Consider the following 16,591-nt stretch of genomic DNA (forward strand, 5'->3'; position numbering starts at 1 on the left):
GCCTTCCACGTGACATTCAGATCCAAATCTTTAAATCCAGAGCACTTAGAACTGGGTCAAATAACAAGATATAAAGAATTTGCTTGTCTTTGTTTTGAGAATAAAATCTTCCTGAGATTTCAGCTGGAGTTTTGGACTGTTTCTAAAATTTCTTTTTTATTCAAAAATGAAAAATGTTTGTATAAAATAGCTTAATTGCTGTCAGGAAAGAAAACTGGTACATACTGTACTGTTCAGGCCCGGCTTAGAGCTATTTGGATAGAAATATATTGATAAGGATCTACCATAAACCCACTTAGTTACTTCAGGAAATCACACTGAATTGAAATAATCCACACGCAGAACTAGGAGTTTAGATACTTGACACGGCTGGTTTTGCTCAAGAAGGTATTGTGATGGATATCGAGAACATGGATATCTAGATAGATACCACACATCATACCGTGTTAAGAAAATAATGAAAAAAAAACACATTAATGGAAAGAAAGAATTTATCTTCACTTTTAAATCAGCTACAAAACTTTAGCTTTGATTTCTTCCTCTCTCTAGCTGGGAGCCATCTTCTCCCTGCCAGCTCCCAGGTAGAGCTGGAGGCATCCTTTGGCATATCAGAGACCACAGTGGTGCTAAGACCACCACCTCATGTCAGGGAGAAAACTGTGCGGCAGGACAGATCCTGCTGGATTTATGGTTTTGCTAGAGGCAAAACTTTTCCAGCTGTATAGGTTTAGTAGGTTATAAGTTGGAAAACAACTTAACTGGTTGGTGGTATGAGAATCCTTACCAAACAGCCTAATCTCCAAAAGTAAATCACTGCTTCCTGGAACAACCATATCATCAATACATGGACACAAAGGTGCCCAGGGAGTGTTTGGGAAGATCTCGGTAGCCAGTCCGGAACAGCACTGTGATCTGGATCTACTTATCCGGATGTCTGGATGTACCCTGTGCAATGAAAATATTCAGTAAATCACTTCCTTGGCATTGATCTGGAAGTTCAGGAAGAAAGATCAAATTGCACAGCACACACCGTTGGTGTAAACCAGAACTGATTTTGTATAAATTCTGAAATTGCCTTGGGTTAGAACAGACAACCACAATGAAAATGGACCCTCAAGTGAGTCTCACCTGGTTGCTTCTGTTAAGTGCTACTCTTCTATCTGAACCAGGTACTGTGTCTAAAATTTTTTCATGTTTGCAGGGAAATGTTACAGACAGAGTTAGTTACTAATACAGGCTGGCTTGTGAGGAAGTGGTGGCAAAGAGTCTCCTAGAGAACTTGCTGAGAAGCTTTGCATCATAAAATTGATGGTTTACTTTGCGTTCTAATTCAAAGATTCAGACCAAATGCATAGGTTATATTTCCAAATATATTTCCAAATATAACCTATGAAGATTATAGGCTAAAGAAGGCTGAAGAGTATTTTCTTCATTTCTCTTCTGTGAGTGGAAGAGTTTGGGGAAATTGTTCTCCAAAAGTTCTTCTAATACTCTAGTTTTGCATTTAAACTCTTCTATACTGTAAATTTAAAAATTAAGAGAGAGAAAAAGAAACACACAGCAGCCTGCCAGACCGGGATGGAAATACACTTTTACTGCAGTGCCATGTTCCTGCAAATTTCAAGGAAAAATAACCCTAAACTTTCTTTATAATCTTGCTAGTTTGAATGAGATACTTTGATCTTTAATTGTCAGCAGGAGCACCACGAATAAAGTCTTGTCGATCACTTACAAAAAGACATAATTTCATAGAGTGCAGATTAAGCGCTTGGCTATATTGAATTATTTGTAAGACAAGAGCAAAGGCAGCCCAGAGGGAAGTTCAGCATCAAAGAGGATTCAGTTGCATTTCAAGAAGGTGGTCAAATCCCAGCACTTCAGCAACCCTATAATCTTTGTTCTTATTCTAGAGGTTCACTTTTGTCTTTGATTGACCTGTTGTAGGCTGGATTAACTTTGACTGGATAAATCACTTAGGATCCTGTCTTGCAAACCCAAGGCCTTACTATCACTGATATAGTCACAAGAGTAAAAGTCTGTGAAAGTGAGTGTCTGAAGAATAAACACCAGTTTGAAAAGAAGAAAAAAATTCCCAAAATGAAATTCCTCCTGATTTTACCGATTGAATCAGGCACAGCTCTTCAGAGCACGCTAATTCCGAAAGTGCAAGGACATTATTTTCAAAAGCTGCCATCTGAAAGCACTGCGTTAATTCCTGGCAGCCTAAATCCTTTTTTTCTTTCAGTGAATATGTGTAGATTTTCAAAGGTATTTGTGTGGCTAAAACTACAGATTATCAGAAGCACAGGATCACACTACATGTTTGTATCCTGTTTTGGAAGACCATTGCACCCCCTGCTATCTGAACCATGATGCCATGGTCTGGTTAATCAAACATACATTATTAAACACCTTTAGCTGTATATAGTATATTCTTCACTATGGAGTTAGGCAAAGTTGGGACCCCCATGAAGATCTTAGCTGGAGGTGAAGGATGTACAGGAGGATTTCTGGGGTTTGATCCCTTTGCTCTTTGTGCTGCCATGAAATAAGGTCCTCTCCGGTCATCCTCCACTGAACTATAAGGAAATGAGCATGTCCTTCCAGACACAGGGACAAACCGCAGGATTACTCTGAAAACACACCACACTTACTGTATCTAACTCTGTATCAACACATACCGGGTACCATCTCACAGCAAAACTTAAAATATACATAGAATTGTGATACATTATGTCAATGCTAATGTGTTTTCTTATCTGCCACAGCGAGTGGTACCTGGTGGAGCTCATCGGGAGACTCAGCAACCGGAGGTGAAAACTTACTGTGGAATAAATTTGTAAAATGGATAAAAGACAAATTTAAACCCAAAGGTAAGAGGGTTTAACATGCTCCTGAGTGTCAATGTTCCTTGCATACTGGTAGAGTTACAAGAGCCAGCTCTGGGTGAGCTGGTTATCTCACCAGCACAGCCAACGATAACCTCCCATGATAGATCAGGTCCCTGTACGCAGCAGAGCCATGTGAACAGGGCTCAATTAACCCCACTGATCCGGGCTCCGCTGTTCAGCTCCCCGCCCTGTACCGCTTTGAACGCTGTAGGTGTTCCCCAGTAAGCCCTGGATACTGGGGATGCAGAAACACTGGGCAGCCCATCCCTGCACAGATGGGGATGCAAGCTTAGATGTAAGAAGTTTAGACATCCCAGGAATAAACAAATTGAGATGTTTACCTGTAGATTTTCGCTTTCAGAAGAGCCACAACTGCGACTGGCATCTGGAGGGGACCGATGCGCCGGGAGGGTTGAAATTTACCACGATGGCAAATGGGGGACAGTCTGCGACGATCACTTCAGTGTGAACAGTGGCAGCGTCGTATGCAGACAACTTGGTTGCGGTCACGTTGTTTCTGTCTTGGGATGGTCTTACTTTGGCCCTGGGAGAGCAGACATCCACCTGGACGATGTGCAGTGTAAAGGAACCGAATCTCACCTTTGGGACTGTCAGCACGGCGGCTGGAGCGCACATAACTGCGGGCACCAGGAGGATGTCAGCGTCATCTGTTCAGGTAAAAAAAAAAAGATGTTACGCGCTCTTAAAAATCTCTTTCGATTTTCCTGTTGACCATAAATGCAAGAAACATCAGAGCAGAGCTTAGAAATCAGACTAGAGCTGAACTGTTTAAATGTGGGGGCTACTTGTATTTAGGCTGGTCTGCACGACCGAGGAACAAAAGGACATCCTGGACAAAACACCAAGATCAGTAACAGCAAGCACTGAGTATAAGAAGGTAGTTCAGGACCGCTTTACTCAACATCTGATTACAGGCCATTCCTGAGATGAGAAAGACAACCAGTTAAGAGGCAATAGAAGCACATCCAGATGTGAACCAGGCACGTCTGAAGTGAAAATAAAAATTAACACCCCTGGCATAAACATAACTGAAATCAAAGACTGCATAGCTAGAAGAAGCCTATTTTGAAGCAATACAAATAACTGCACAATAAAAGCAAATTTTTGCTTTTTTTTTCCACGTTCACAGAATCGGCACACTCCACGGTTGCACCGACAGGTAAGGCTCTTGAGACCTAAGTCCATTAACTCCTCACAGTCTCACCAAATGCTTAGAGACTAATTTTTAATGCAAAAATCACGTGATTACAACTTCTTGGCAGACAGTATTCTAGAAAGGTTCATGCTCCAAATTACTATTTATTCATCCACAGTAACATTATTTCTATTTGTTGCATTGCTCATAGGAACTGTATTTGCCACTTATCTACTACTAATTAGGGAAAACATAAGGTGAGTCTTAACACTCCAGGTCTAAGTTTCTGACTCCTAGTTTTTTACTGTTCCTGAAATCGTGATAGCACCCTGGAAACCTTAAAGTATGGACATTACTCATGTTTCCTGGCATTTTCAAGTGCTGAGTTAATCATTAATGCTCTTCATAATACACAGCCACAAAGAAGAGAGCACTAAAATGCAGTTTTTGACCATATGTAGCCCAGAGGTGAAAGACTGGTTCCCAAAATTATTTATCCTCAAGACCTGAACCTGCAAAACCACATTGCAGTAGTCCTGAACTCTTGCTGCATACTCTGTGCATCCATTTCTGCACTGATGGCACCACTGGCAAGTATCTCTGAAGTTCATTAATCAACAGAAATGTCACTCACGCTACCAAGAAGTTAAAGTTTGGTGCATTAACCCAGCACTGCACAAGACCTGATGTTTAAATTGTTTCACCAATGTCTGAGTTCTCATGATCACTGTTACAGTTCTCTAATAATTTATTTCCTCTAACTTCCAGCATCCTCAACGAATCCCCAAACTACCATTTCTGCATCAACAGAGCTCCAGACTCCTCTTGGCAAAGGCAAGGGAAAAAAAAACAAACTGCAAATGTCACGTGCGGAAACTTTGCATAATATACGCAATTTGTTTAGAGCAGACAGGAACACCGGGAATTCAGTAAAAATATTTAATTACTCTGCATGTAATTAGCCTTGGAAGAGCCAATGGCCAACATCTTCATTTTCATAGGAAAATGGAGCTGGAGGCAAAATACGCATGTGAGTAATTCTACCGGCATATACAGTTATCAAGACTGCATGTATGTATGGTGAGATCTTTACAACTGGTTCATCTGAGGCACTCTGACCTGGACGTTCTCTTCACCTTCAATTCTTTTAATAACCTTGCTTAATTTTTCCTGGTTCTTAAGTTAGTGCAAAGATAGAGTGGAAATAAGGTGTGGTTATACTCTGCTGAGAGGCGCACCAGTTGCATCAGTCTCCCAAGTTCACTTACAATTGCTAGTGGGAAGATGTTCTGAGCCCCATTACCAAAAGTTAAAGTCCGAGGAACTGACTTTTTTTTCCATGAAGCCTGGAGTATTAATGATTTCACACATCCTTGAAATACCTTTCTTGTACATGGTGGTGTTTCTGCTTAATAACGTATTTCCCCACCTCCACAGATGCCTCCCCTGCACCCAGCTCAGCCACAGCAGGGACTGACACACCATCTGCTCCAGGGACCTTGACAATTACCAACGAAGGTGAGGCACACTTGCGTGCTGAAAGTCACTTCCAAAGCACAAGGCAAATCTCATGCTTTATTTCCTGTAACAACGGCCACTTTACAGCTTTCCAAGTGACTATTGCGTCACTAGCAGTAAAAGAACGCACTCAGAAATAGCTACTATCTTCATTATTAAATATTAAATGATGGTGAAAGTCTTTTTTTTCAGCAAAAATAAAGTGCTATGCCTCGACTCAATATCCCGCAAAGCCCAAATCTAATTTCATCAAGATTTCAGTTCACATGCTCACACCTAATTGCTGACAGTCTCTCCTCTTCTTTTTATTTCCCTGACTTTCTCTTGGCCTTCTGCGTCCACTATTGACACAGAGGAAAATGCCACATCAGCTCCTGCAATCCCAACCACAGTTTATAAAGGTAAGAATAGCCATTTTGCAAGTGCTCTGTAAAACAAATATTCTGTTAATTTGGGTTTTTCAGCTGGATTAAGATGTGACCACGTAAATCTGTAAAATATTCGTAACAGAGAACCACAAATCAAACATCTCTGTGAAGGAACAAGCCCCTTACAACAATTAAATTCATCAAGAGCTAATTTCAGTCATCCAGTCTTACCTGAATGCTCTCTCCCTCTCCTTTCTGCTGTTCTTCCTTCTTCTCATAGACTCTGAAAGTACTGCAGAATCACCCATTTCACCCACCCCATTTACAGGAGATGGTGGTACCTCAGCTCCAGAAATCCTTTCCACAGCTGCCGAAGGTAAAAACAGACACTAGGCTATAAAATCTAATAATAATAAAGTTTGCTTAAAATAGATTACATTGGTAGGATTACAACTGTATAAAGTTTATCAGTCAACTGCTAATTAATCATCTCAGTGAAGAAAGAATCCAGCTTCTGAAACCTTCATTTCTGAAATATTGGGCTGTCAAAGTTGGGGAGATATGCAATTATGAACAGTTTGAGGCTTTGAGCTGCTTGTACATTTTGCATAATTTAGGTATCAGCAAAAGTGCCCAAATATGAGTGCTTTTTTCTGGGCTAAAGCAGATATTTTACAGTGGAGACTATCAATGACTAAATCAGACTGCGGTATCTTCACCTTAAAGATTCAATAATATTTGACAGTTCTTTCCCAGTCCTAAAGGTGGAGATGCCACCACTTGACACAGTACAGAAGCCGGTTCTCTATACTTTCCCACTCCTCCCTGTTGGAGTCTCTCACCAAGGAGACTGATGTTTCTCTCCAGTGATGTATTTCCTCAACTCTTTAATGGTCCCTTCAACATTCCTGTGTTCCCACTTTGCATCCACATCAATAAATGCAGAGGCTGAGGCAGTATCTACACCAAGAATCCTACGCACAGCTTACAGAGACAAAGTTACACTTGCAAATTCAGTTTTGAGTCTAAGTGAGCTAAGGGAAAGCCATAATATATGGAAAATGTATGCAATGAAGAGAGCTAAGAACACACTGCTTCATTCTCCAGTAGCTAAGAAACTTAAAAATACAAATTTTAAATATTTCTTTATTATGGTATTATGTGGTGATAGAAGCTCTGGCAGAAGTACAATGGGTAAGTTCATGATTGTTCTCTGAAACAGAGCTTCCTGTATTATCACACATCTCTAGCAAAATGACAAATCCAGATTGTTTTAACCAAAAATTTCATTCTGGTTCATATTTATGTTTGGTCATTATTATTCATTGTTCCTGTTGTTTTTTTCCTCAAAGCTTCAACAGATTATTTTGTCACAGAAACGGATGACTTAATCGCATCTGCCCCAGCCACAGACAGTACTGAGCCATTAACGACTCCAGCATCACTATCTACGCTGAGCGAAGGTAAGAAACACTCAGATACAACCTGTGCACCTTGCATTGTTTAGGAGCAAAAATTTCGCTGTCCTGCATCACCACACAAGGCACCATTAGGGGCTCAGAAAGTCTCTGAGGTGCAGACAGGTGGCTAGGAGACAATCCTAGGCATACCTTCTACGCTTGCCCCATTCATGCACTCCTCAGCACCTCTTAGTGGTCCCCGTTGCAGAGGGGAAATCAACTTACACAGAGCTTTGGTCTATCCATTCTTCAGTGCTGAGCACGCTGCGGTGTGTCTGCATATGTCCCACCTCTTCCCCATTCTCTTTGTGGGCCAACTCTTGTTCTGGCATCCATTTTGTAAGACACTTTGAAGGTTTTTAATGAATGAGCTGCTTTAATGAATCTATGAAATTATTTCTTAGGTATTAAAAAAATCTTAAAACCAGAATTTCACCAGACAGGGCCATTTTGCACCAGCCATCAGCTGAGCTGAGACCTTCCTATCCATCACATGCTGTCCTACCTCCTCTTCTAATGAAGCAGAAATTGATAGCACCAGTAGGCTTCAAACCTCTATGCAAATCTCCAGATCTGTACTTTGTCTCTGAACCCAACAGATATTTTCAAGACACAAAAAAGATTTTGTCGGACACTATACTCAAAGTTCTTTTACTGATGGAGATTTTCTGTAGTGCCTACAGTTGCTGTTTTAGCTCCCAGCAGACTCCAGGGAGCAGAAGAACTGGTGGCCATCCTCTTCAAAGCCCTCTTCAGAATGGTGAAAGACACTGCCCACATAAACCAAATTCAGCTCTTTAAAGCTTTTCTCTGAGCTCATGATTTTCAAGCTTATTACATTCCTGATTCATTCTTCCCCATTATCTCTCTCTTTCTTAAATGTGCAATCACCAGCCGAGCAGCTGAGGTCTCTTTAGCACCAAGGAGAATAAGTAGCTCCCACGCATCACTCGGAGAGGAAGGCTGAAACTGAACTGGCTCGCGGTAGCATTAACATTACCAACTTCCAGATTTTCCATGCTCCTTCAGTGCCAGCTGAAAGAATTACTTTGCCTTTGTGCATCGGTTTTCCCTTTCCAATGAGCAGCCCATTCCACCTCTCTTTATTGGATTTCAGCTTGCTGATTTCTGACATTTACTCAGTTTATGAAGACCATTCTGAATTCTCATCCTGACCTCCAGAGAGCGTGCGGATCTTGCCTTTCCTTCTGCCACTCCGTCTGCGGCGTCCCAGTTCCAGCAGCAAGGGCTGAGGATCTCATTACGGCACGGGAGCTCTGGCTGGCTGTTTAACACCCACGCCATCTGTTAGTCCAAGATGTTGCATAACGTGATAAGCAATTACCAAGGCAACCGATAACTCCTCTCTTTACAACCCTTTTTTAACACTGCTTGTCTTCTACAGCCTTACCTATGCCGTTAGGAGTTCAGAGCCGTGACTTGATGCCAGTGGCAGGAGCACTAGAAAGTGTGATACAGATTTGCTTACTGCTCCACCCATTAATCTGGTTTCAAACAATATTTTCATGTCCAAGATCCAGGATCTATCCACCCCAATTTCTACAAATGTTGTCTTAGAAATGAACAGACAAATCTTCAGCACAGTGAAGGACAAATTTCAGTCAGTGTTTTTCTACCTTTCTTCTGCCAGTCATTTCCCTTTCAAAAGGATAGAAACGAAAACTTTCCTACTTTGAAGAATATTTTACAGAGCTTTGATCAGATTTTGCTGCTTGCCTTACTTATACAGACTGGGCTCTGTTCCAGCTGAACGAAAGAATTTTGCGCTTCTTTGCACACATCCATGAAACTGAGAAATGAATGTGGTCCCTCAAGATTTACTTTTATTTGCTGGGCTTTCAGAAATTGAACATTAATTTCTTAAATGAGTGATCTGTTAACTACTATGCAGGTTTCAGGAACCTAATACGTGGTGTATATATGGTTTCCTAAGAATTACTATAGAACTATGTGCTGGCAACTATTAAGTGCTTTGCCTACATCTACTCAACCAAGTATCTGAGGAAAAAAAATCATCTTATTTACACACACGGTGTGTAACAGGGATGCTGTTCAACGGCTGAAGGGAAAGAAAGGGCTCCTCTGTATCTCTAACTAATAATCTCATTCCTTTCATTTGTACATATTGCAGGCAAACTGTTGTTTGTGTTAAATCTCCGGAAAACTAAGTGCTCACTGGTTCCTTTGATTATATTCTACACTTAACTAAGCACAAACCATCGACTTTTAAGAAATATAAATAATGACTCTTTTATTAATTTGCTGGAAGTAAAAAGTTGTCGTTCAGCTGCCTGGAGGCACCTCCATAAGAATACATTAAAGATTCTTGGGACTGTTACTTAATCAGTCCTTATTTTCTGAAAAAGTGCTCCCAGAAATTTAAGATTGATGTTCCTATTTCAGATTAATGAAATACTACACTTACGTAGAAACGTTAAGAGGAAAGATGCCTCCTTCCCAATAAGGCTATTTTTTTATGTCAGCTGAATCACAGCAAACTTATTCCTGCCTGTAATTTAAATCAAGATCTGGATCTAGATACACAATTTTAATCTGCCTCTTTCTCATCATTCCTATCTGGAATAGGAAGTTCCAGTTCTTAAACTTTTTATTTAACACCATTGCTGGTGAATATCAATGTCTGGATCAACAGGTTAATTATCTTTTGTCTCAATTATCTTTTTTTTCTCACTGAAATCACATTTGGCAGTCTTGAAGTTTAGACCTAGATCTTGGGAAGCGAGCCAAGCACGTTGCTGCTGGCATTTCTGTACAGCCAGCTTTTGCAGAAGTAAATGACAAGCATGGTACTCAGATGGGAGGAGCTTTGATCATGGTCAGCAAAAAGGAATTAAAGAGAAAGACAGTCCTAGGAAACATGGCCCTCGTTCCAAATGGATGTACATTAGCTGGTTACAAAGGGCTGCCAGGCAACAGCAAAATATCCCACAATGAAAACCTCATTATCACTGACCCACGAAGGAGTAAGACATAAGTAAGACAGGTGTGCATACTTGTGCAGTTTATGGTGGCCACAAACTAGGAGGAACTCAATTACGTTGTCAGCAGTGTCTCTGATTTCTTTCTCTGAAAGAAAAATACACTCCAGGCCCACAAAACTAATTTGGAACTTCAGATCTCTAAAAGCCTTTCCTTCTGAAAGTGAGATAAATGTGTGGAGTACGCAGTAAGTACCCAGCTCTCAGAAATGAGCCTGGTCTGTAGAAACAGCTCTGCTACTATTCTGGGGAAGTGCTGCTGTGCCAGCCATCTGTTATGCCAGAGGGTTAGCAAGGATGGGAAAAGAAGCTGAACCAGGCATTACTTAAAGGAAGAAAAAAAGCAAAAAAAAAAACAAACCCAAACCACATCCCTTAGATTGCAAGGTATCCCAGGAAAAGGTTGGCTGTGGGTATTTGTGTTCATCCTCTAGACGGCACTCCAGTACAGATGAGAACGATGGTAAAGAAAAAGCAGAAAACCTTCCCTCTGTTGCACAAAGTGGGGAGAGGTGGCAGCTATCTGCACGGGTGAGGATCATTTTCCCCAGAGATCAGCACACTGTGGAAGAGGGCTACGTCCATGCCCATTGGGTACCACATGTAGAAAGATGGGTTTCAGCATCTATAATATCTGTCCTACAACAGAACTGCAACTCAGGGGAGGATCCTTTGTCAGAACGACTACACCAGGGGCTACCTGCTCCTGAATTCACTGGGGTGGTACTTGGCCTGAAGATGGGCTGTGCCACCACTTCGGGTAAACACCGCTGACGCGTGACAGGGGCTCTTTCTCCGCAGCAGATACCCCTGCTCTGTCCCTGCGACTGGCAGACGGTGACAGCAGCTGCTCGGGCCGCGTTGAACTCTATTACAACGGCAGCTGGGGAACGGTCTGCGACGACGCCTGGGAGCTGGCGGACGCCGAGGTGGTGTGCAGGAGGCTGGGGTGCGGAGAGGCTCTGCTAGCGGTGCCTGAAGCCCACTTTGGTCCAGGCTCTGGGCACATCCTCCTCGATGAGGTGCAGTGCACCGGGGATGAAGACAACCTGTGGGAGTGCTCCCACAGAGGGATCGGTGTCCATAACTGCCAACATAAAGAGGATGCCAGCGTCATTTGCGCAGGTACGCTAGCGCATCTCTCCTAAGCTCTCGTTTCATGAGCAATGCAAGCTGGCCTGCAGCTAAGATTTTGATCCATAACTTGTTTCCATCAGTGGAATTGTTTCAGGCATGAAACCAAGACCTATGAGGATTGCTGTGTTTTTGCACATTTTTTTATTTTGTTAACTCATGCGGTTTATTCATATAAGCTAGTATTTTAATTTTTAATTTTAATTCTCAAATCCTTTGGTTAGCTGGAATATCATTGTCAATCTTATCTCATCCCATTTCCTACTCTATTACCTGGCTGCTTTATGCATTACTATTTGAACCATAATTTTACATCATCACTATTATATTTCAGTCCTCCTAGTCCTGACTTCCCATAAATTATGAACTATGACTAGTAAATCAAATTTCCTTTGCTTGTATTTAGTAGGAAATCATTTTTAGTAACTTCCTCTAGGTTTTTTCCAAATCAATTCCCAGTTTTCCAGCAATTCCGTATTCTGACTGGAAACACGTGTGGAGCTGGAGAGCCCAAGTCACTGCAGCCTCTGTGTGGCCGGTGCCATGGCAAGTGGTGGTCCACGGACAAAGCTCATCCACGTGGCAGGCACGCTACGAGAGCCTGAAATGACCGAGGTCAAACTCCTAGCTGAAAGGGGCTGTGGATGAGACCTGGCACAAAAAAAATGCTGGTTTACACCTTATCCTGGGGATATCTTTCCCTGGGGAAAAATCAAAGCAAATTTTTAATAGAGTTATGTTTTTTAGTAAAGACCTCGAGTGGAGCTGAACACACGACCCAAGCAACCACGTGTCTCTTTGGTGAGTGTGTCCCACACCTAAAACGGTTAAAGGTTACACCTGCAAGGTAACTGCAACCATTAATACCTGACACTTTAAAAAGAGTTTGCAGCCTTCTCCCTTTTGCTGATGACACTTCCAGAGATGAGTGAGTTGCTCTGTATTGCTACTGCTTTCTTTTTTTTTACTTTTTTCATTTATTAAGCAGTAGTCTGTAGCAAAACTAGGACTCCACTTTTCTGTTTCCTTTCCTAGAGCCTGTTACTCCCTCGGTTACAACAGAGCCCACTCCAGCTGGTGAGTTCTTCCTAGATTGGTCTTACAAAGCTTTAACAGCGGATAAATTTTATATAGTGATTTAAGCACTGGTAGGAAGGCAAAAATTTTATAAGTAAAAATTTCAAAGAAAGTAAACTCATGTAAGATAAGTTTCTGAGATATTTGAGGCTCATCTAAGAGTTTTGCTGTTAAAGAATAACGGCAGCAATAGGAATGGTTACGTTAGCTACAGACACACACAGCAGAGTCTGAAAGAGAAAAAAAAATCTTTAAGTTTACTCCCAAGTGTAAATGGCACACTGTGAGAATAAGGATTTATGACAGCCGATGAACTGACACAATGTGGCTTGTCACAAAAGGATTAACTTCATGGTTTTACTGCTTTCTGCACAACACAAGTTGGTTTTTGCTATTTGATAAACGCACCTGGAAAGCCCATTTCTGAGCCTGCTGAGTGTCCATGCGTTTCCCTCTGCTTTTCCAAGACATGTCCCTGCGACTGGTGAACGGACAGGACGAGTGCTCAGGGCGCCTCGAAGTCTTTCACAATGGGAGCTGGGCAACCATCTGCGATGATGGCTGGGACATGAACGATGCCACGGTTGTGTGCAGGCAGCTGGGCTGCGGAGATGCCATCTCAGCCAAAAGTGAGGCCTTTTTCGGGGAAGGCACAGGAGAGATCGTCCTGGATGAAGTGGAGTGCGGAGGGGACGAGTCCTCCCTGGAGCAGTGCTCTCACAGGAGGCTGGGCACACACGACTGCTACCACAAGGAAGATGCTGGTGTTATCTGTCAAGGTACTCAAGGTACTTTTCCATTTTATTTCATGTGAATTAAGCTTCCTAAGCCGTGCCCGCAAGCTGGTTAGGGGTGAAAGGAGCTTGGCACAAGGCTGGAACGAGGACCCTTGGCAGCGGCCACGCAGGGAGAAGGGAAGCTGAAGAGAGCCAAGAAGGAGGGCCAGGGGCACTCGGCTCACACACCCTTCCAACAAGGGATTACTCTACCTGGGTCTGGGAGAAGCAGAGAGGGAAGAGCAGAGCTATAGGTATTTTCTTCCAGAGATCATCCCTAGGTTTTGGCAGACCAGCCTGGATTCTGCTTCTGGGACAGAGACTATTTGCCCAAAAGCCTCAAAGTGCTTGTGTCAGAATTGCAGTGTTATAAACATATTTTCTTCTCTTTATTAATTTATACTCATTTTCAAAGATCCACATCATATTTATAGAATCATAGAAGTTTATGTGAGGAAACTTATGTGAAGTTTATTGAGGAAAATTTTTAAAATTCCTGCCAGCAGAGGATGCAGGAGGAGATTGTTTTGATTGCGGTTCTGGCACTAGATAAATGTGGCGTGTCTGATACTAGACATCAGTGTAGGCTGGCAGACCACTGCATCTTTGTGGACTCAGAAGTTTCTGTCCAAGAGATCCTATAGGGAAGGATCTCTCTTCCTTCTTCTGATGTTTATTTTCTCTCCTGACAGTCCCTCTGGAGTACAGCACACCTAAAGCAACAGGTATGAAGTACTTCAGTGTTCATTTATTTATCTCAGGTTTAGTCAAATACAACTTTACCCACAGCAGACTTTAGCAATGCTGAGCCGAAATTCCTGCTTTCTCAGAGGTGAGAGAGCTCTTACCTCATTGTTAGCCCTGAAGAATTCCAGGTGAACACGAACTCCTGGTGGGATCGGTGGACAGAGGTCTCCTGTCGCACTGAGCTCTTTTGCCTCTGTGGAGATACACACAATCATACACCTGGTTTCCATCCACCCTCAAGGGTGGCGGAAATACCACCAGCTGATGCATTATTTCTTTCCATGCTCAAGCTCCAGGTCTCGCTATCGGGTTTTCCAGAGGCGACGTGTGCCATTGCACCAGCTGCATCACTGCAGAATGTATGCTCACAGCCGTACGCAGCAATACTCAGCCGTGTAGCCAAGTGCTTTCTGGTTACTCACATGGCTTCATATGATATTGCAAGTGGCCAAGGCTGCTGTTGTGGATCTTAGGGCAAAAATATCCATTTAAAAAGCTGACAGTATTTAATTTCATCTTTTCTTTCACACGGTAGCAGCCTCTCCTGCGTCTGAACCAGCAGACGTTACCACTGGTAAGTAACACAGCTTTACTCTGGCTTACTCGCTGAGTTGTCTGCCCAAGTTCTGATCAGGTATTGACTGGCTCCCTGTCTCAACTGTGTGTATCCCATGGATTTATCCAAACTGATTCCCCCCACCATTAGCAGTCCTTGCTTTGCTCACACCGTAACGGAACAGTTACTGAAGCATGGATTTACTTTCTCTTTGACAGACCCAACCGAGTCCACGACGATTGAAACACCAGGTATTTAATTTTGGTCATTTCTTGAATTGTGGTGAACAGTTCAGTATTTTTCATGTGAGTAATCAATGTATTTAAAATGCTGACAATATTTAATTTCATCTTTTCTTTCTCACTGTAGTAGACTCTCCTGCATCTGAACCAGCAGACGTTACCACTGGTAAGTAATACAGCTTTAGTCTGGCTTGCATGCTGAGTTGTCTGCCCAAGTTCTGATCAGGTATTGACTGGCTCCCTGTCTCCACTGTGTGTATCCCATGGATTTATCCAAACTGATTCCCCCCCCCATTAGTAGTCCTTGCTTTGCTCACACCATAACGGAACAGTTACTGAAGCATGGCTTTTACTTTCTCTTTGACAGTCCCAGCCGAATCCACGACGATTGAAACACCAGGTATTTAATTTTGGTCATTTCTTGAATTGTGGTGAACAGTTCAGTATTTTTCATGCGAGTCATCAATGTATTTAAAATGCTGACAATATTTAATTTCATCTTTTCTTTCTCACTGTAGTAGACTCTCCTACGTCTGAACCAGCAGACGTTACCACTGGTAAGTAATACAGCTTTAGTCTGGCTTGCATGCTGAGTTGTCTGCCCAAGTTCTGAGCATGTACGGACTGGCTCCCTGTCTCCACTGTGTGTATGATCTCATGGATTTAACCATTAGCCTAGGGACAACCCTGATCGCCTCTCCCTTGGCTTCCACACACAATAAAGGAGGGAAAGGGGCTTGGTATCGGTACAGGAGAAATACCTACACTGATGAAAGCACTAAGGGGAGGGGAAACTGCTGGGACAGATACACCACACCGGTACAAATCCAGACTTGCACTCCACTATCCCACTCCAACAAAGCCAGCCTTCCTGCACTCCCCAAAGCTGCATCCACACGGCTGCACAAACCAGGCTGTGCTTCCCACAAGAACAACCAAATTCAACGCCCGCCAAGGCAGCAGCATCCAAACTGCTGTTTAGCAAACATCCCCCGGGTTTCCAGAGCCCTTCCAGGCGGCAGGTCAGAAGGGTGTTGGGGGCCTGTGCAGCCTGCACAGGAATGTGTTTTCCGCCCACTGAGGCTGCTCACGCTCCGGGCGCTCTGCCAACGTCTGCCCTGGGCAGCGGCAGCATCCTCCAGGTGCTGTGGCTGATCGCTGATCGAAGGAGACCTGCAGGTCTCCTGTGGGTCGGGTACCTCACGCCTACCCAGTGCTGGGACAGCAGCTAACCTGCACCTTTGTTTTCTCTCATGCCTCGGATCAGCCCCTGCAGAAAACACAACACCTGAACCCGCAGTTTTGCGTGACTTCAGCTGTAGTAGAACTGGTCTAATGCTTGATCCTGGGAGTAAACTGATTCCCTCCCCATTAGCAGTCCTTGCTTTGCTCACACCGTAACAGAACAGTTACTGAAGCATGGCTTTTACTTTCTCTTTGACAGTCCCAGCTGAGTCCACGACAGCTGAAACACCAGGTATTTAATTTTGGTCATTTCTTGAATTGCAGTGAACAGTTTAGTACTTTTGATATGAGTCATCAATGTATTCAAAACATAGACAATGTTTAATTCCATATTTTTCTCTTCTCACAGTAACAAACTCATCCACTCTCTCAGCCTCTCCAACTCCTGAAGCAGCACCCAT

At 42.9% G+C, this 16,591-nt stretch overlaps 1 protein-coding gene across 1 annotated transcript; it reads left to right on the forward strand.

Annotated features, from left to right (window-relative positions):
- Positions 1-1,099: 1,099 nt before the first annotated feature.
- Positions 1,100-16,281, forward strand: LOC104482600 (scavenger receptor cysteine-rich domain-containing protein DMBT1). Its single transcript, XM_086752830.1, has 13 exons — positions 1,100-1,169; positions 2,769-2,859; positions 3,233-3,567; positions 4,042-4,071; positions 4,816-4,881; positions 5,485-5,565; positions 6,214-6,309; positions 7,286-7,396; positions 11,215-11,538; positions 13,092-13,403; positions 14,093-14,125; positions 15,464-15,502; positions 16,262-16,281. Exons 1-13 carry the CDS (start codon positions 1,100-1,102, stop codon positions 16,279-16,281), a joined length of 1,608 nt encoding a protein of 535 aa, XP_086608956.1.
- Positions 16,282-16,591: the final 310 nt, after the last annotated feature.

Source organism: Chlamydotis macqueenii, chromosome 7 (assembly GCF_036417535.1).
Source record: "Chlamydotis macqueenii isolate bChlMac1 chromosome 7, bChlMac1.mat, whole genome shotgun sequence".
NCBI classification, from domain to species: domain Eukaryota; kingdom Metazoa; phylum Chordata; class Aves; order Otidiformes; family Otididae; genus Chlamydotis; species Chlamydotis macqueenii.